The sequence below is a fragment of the Pundamilia nyererei genome, unplaced genomic scaffold (assembly GCF_000239375.1).
Source record: "Pundamilia nyererei isolate P.nyererei 1_Seehausen unplaced genomic scaffold, PunNye1.0 scaffold00040, whole genome shotgun sequence".
Classification (NCBI taxonomy): Eukaryota; Metazoa; Chordata; class Actinopteri; order Cichliformes; family Cichlidae; genus Pundamilia; species Pundamilia nyererei.
Window position 1 is genome coordinate 459,650 of NW_005187441.1, and position 3,708 is coordinate 463,357.

At 42.9% G+C, this 3,708-nt stretch overlaps 1 protein-coding gene across 2 annotated transcripts in view; it reads left to right on the forward strand.

Moving 5' to 3' along the window:
• Window positions 1-3,708, forward strand: part of LOC102203993 (radixin-like) — a 26,303-nt gene that overhangs the window by 12,266 nt on the left and 10,329 nt on the right. For both annotated transcript variants that reach the window (XM_005730885.2, XM_005730886.2), the window contains exons 3-6: window positions 1,372-1,455; window positions 1,837-1,932; window positions 2,835-2,957; window positions 3,143-3,294. In XM_005730885.2, the coding sequence (XP_005730942.1) occupies window positions 1,372-1,455; window positions 1,837-1,932; window positions 2,835-2,957; window positions 3,143-3,294 (455 nt within the window). The remainder of the gene's footprint in view (window positions 1-1,371; window positions 1,456-1,836; window positions 1,933-2,834; window positions 2,958-3,142; window positions 3,295-3,708) is intronic.

Consider the following 3,708-nt stretch of genomic DNA (forward strand, 5'->3'; position numbering starts at 1 on the left):
AAGTACTGAGAGGAAAAGGATGGTTCATTCCCTCAGTTTCTTCTTCTTCTTCTCATCTACAGCAACAACGCTGTAATTTAATGTCGAAAGGAGTATACCCCAGATCATCTCTCAAACTTCCTGTTGCGCTTCATAGCCACGCTCTTTTTTTCTTTTCTCTCCTCCCTTCACGCTCTTGCTAAACCTTGCTTTTTGCACCCCGCCTCTCAGCTTGCTTCTCGTCTTCCTCTTTACTCTGTGTTTTCCTCCGTCTCTCTTCTCGTCCTGTTAACTACCACTGAGGCAATGCGCGGCTCAATGTATGAGTAGTGTGGGAGGAAGGATGTCAGATGCCACGGAGGTCAACCCGCTCTGTTCTGTGCCATCAGCTGCTTCTAGGCCTACTGCCAGTGCTGCTTAAAGAGGAACAGCCAATGAATGAGTTTTATCCTCTGCTCCACCCCAACAGAGGTCTTTGCCTTGAAAAAGTGTTGCTTCACTCACTGGCAGAGTGCTGAGAGGGTAGGATTGAAAGGATCTGACACATTGCCCACATATGGGGGAAAATGTTCTTCTATTGTCCTCTTTAGAAATTCTGCAATTTCCTGGAATATTTTTGCTCAACTGAGGAAAAGTTGGACAGCAGCACTTGACATGAGCTGTCAGTAGTACTGGTGCATACATGCAGTGCACCACATCCTGTATTCTAAGAGAACCATAACTATTGTGTGAAAAGTAAAGGTTGTATAAAAAAAATACTTTTTGCCAGTATTGCCTCAGTGTTTTGTGAGCCACCTCACTTTATCACAACCAGTATTCAACTTCCATCTGTTTAAAGTAGTGTACAGTTTTCCCTTCGTGTGAATCTCTCACTTAAGATGGTAGCACAAGTTTTCAGTAGGATTTAAATCATGAACGCAAGTGGATCAAGTTATCATTCGATTTCTTTGCTGACTAGTTTAGACTAGTGGCATAATCAGGCACATGAGACGAAGTGTGCGCATAAAGTGCATAAATTCTTTGAATGTTGCACACTTTTTGTACAACAGTTTGAAGAAGCAGTCTTTCAGAAGACTGGTTGATTGGATAAATATAGATAGATATGCTTTTTTTTCCAATCCCCTTGGTGCTTCGCGAGTTCCTCTGAATCTCATCTTTCCGTAACACGCTTAAAAAAATTGTTCTTTAGGGATTTCTTGACCTGTTCTTGCAGTTAAAGTATTTGTTCAAACTTATAGGTTTAAGTGGTATTTAACTGCCTAAAACGGGAGCAGAAAAAAGGGAATAACACGCACACATGAATAATTGCAACTTATTTTCATGTCTTCACTTGTGTAATATTTGCAAGCAAAGTGAACTTCCTCCCCTTTTTTTCTTTCCCCCCCCCCCTAGATCAATGTCCGTGTGACCACCATGGATGCAGAGTTGGAGTTTGCAATCCAGCCAAATACCACAGGAAAACAGCTGTTTGACCAGGTGAGCAAAAAAAGTATTGTGAGGACAGAAACCTGGCACGTAGGAGTGTGGGTGCTTGAGAAGTTGACACTTTGTTTCCTGTATTCTTATGCTGTCAGTCCCCACCTCCCAGCACAGGAATTTTTGGTGCCTTCAGAAAGAGTTTAGTCAGTGCCAGAATAATAAGAAATGAAATCAAAAACACTCCCTATAACAGTTTGTTAAACAGGCAGAAGATAAATATGATTTCTTTACGTTCTAACAGTCGCCTCCCTTCTCTCTTAAATGTCTCTGCCACTTACCACAGATCACAGATTTGTACTTCTCAGACATCAAAGAAAAAACGCTATCTAAAGGAAGAATAAACTGTGAAAATCCATTTTTCTTTGTTTTTGCTTTTAGGTGGTAAAGACTGTGGGCCTGCGAGAGGTGTGGTTCTTTGGACTACAGTATGTGGACAGTAAAGGCTACATCACATGGCTGAAACTCAATAAAAAGGTAAATATCACTTTGTTTTGTGGGAAAGTAGAAGCTTGGTCTATGTCCCTACCCTCACCTATCATCACAAGCTTTGGGTAGTGACCGAAAGAACAAGATCGCAGATACAAGTGTCGGAAATGATCTTTCTCCGAAGAATGGCTGGCCTCTCCGTTAGGGATAGGGTGAGGATTTCGGCCATCTGCGAGGGGATCAGAGTAGAGCCGCTGCTCCTCCTAATCGAAAGGAGCCAGTTGAGGTGGCTCGGGCATCTGACTAGAATGCCTCCTGGGTGAGGTGTTCTGGGCATGTCCCACCGGGAGGAGACCCCACAGCAGAACCAGAACACAATGGAGAGATTATATTTCTCAGCTGGCCTGGGAACCCTTTGGTGTTCCCACAGAATGGCTAGAGGAGGTGGACGTGAGGTGGGGGTCTGGGCTTCTCTGCTTAGGCTGCTGCCCCCGGGACCTGGCCCCAGATAAGGGGAAGAAGATGGATTGATGGAGAAGCTTAAAAACAAAATTCCATTATTAATATTATTATTAATTTAAGCATGTGGACTTCAACTGATTTTCTTAAATTGTTTGTCGGGGTCTTTCTCTTTAGCTCTCACTTTCATGTTTCCTCCAGTGTCTGTGTCTATTGTTTGTCTGGTATTTGCCTAGACGCAGTACTGTGGTACTGAAGCCTCAGATGTGGTCTTTCAACAGGCTTCTTCTTTCACTCACCCCAAAACAATCCCCAGTCCTAGCACCCCTGCTATTACAGTGTGTCTCTACATTTCCAAGTGTGCATTACAAAAAAAATATCCTCACGCTCAACAAGCATGTGAGCAAGACAGACAAAAGGCAGAGGCTACAGAAAAATAGTATTGAAAAATTCCAGTACATAATGGAGCTATTATTATTTTTTGAATCCAGGTGACCCAGCAAGATGTAAAGAAAGAGAGTCCTCTGCAGTTTAAGTTCAGAGCCAAGTTCTTCCCTGAAGATGTCTCAGAGGAACTAATCCAGGAGATCACCCAGAGACTCTTCTTCTTGCAGGTAACTCCACACACTCAGGACACCAACACTTTTAGCAAATAATTAGTTTTTCAGTTATTTTCAAAACCTCAAAATATTAAATTTTTATGTTACTATTATCTAGCTTGCTCTGTTCTCAGCATAAGTGCTAACTAAATCTTACAGTCTTGAGTACATTTAAAGTCACGCACACATTTTTCTGCCAGGTGAAAGAGGCCATCCTGAATGATGAGAACTACTGTCCCCCAGAAACGGCTGTGTTGCTGGGTTCATACGCTGTCCAGGCCAAGTATGGAGACTATAACAAAGAGGTGCACAAGGCTGGGTACCTTACTCATGACAGACTGCTCCCTCAGAGGTAGGCATTTCACATAAAGTTTAGCATTTTTTACTAGAGATGGACCGATCCGATATTACGTATCGGTCCGATACTGACCTAAATTACTGGATCGGATATCGGAGAAAAATAAAAAATGTAATCCGATCCATTAAATATCACAAAAGCACCTCACAAAACTTGCAACACGCCGTAACTCGCCTCAGAACGTTAGCACGTCGGAGCAGTATGCATCACGTGATAGAACGGCTGCGTTAAGCTTAACAAGCGACTGCCTCTTCTTGCTGCTACTTCAATCATGAAACTGCTTAATGATCAGCTGATCGGCTTTTCTGTCGCGAGTCCGTGTCTCTTGTTTGTTTTTGGCCCACTTTGCACCAGAAAGAGGAAACCAGCGGATAAACAACAGCAGCACGTTTAAGCTTGATCAGCTGT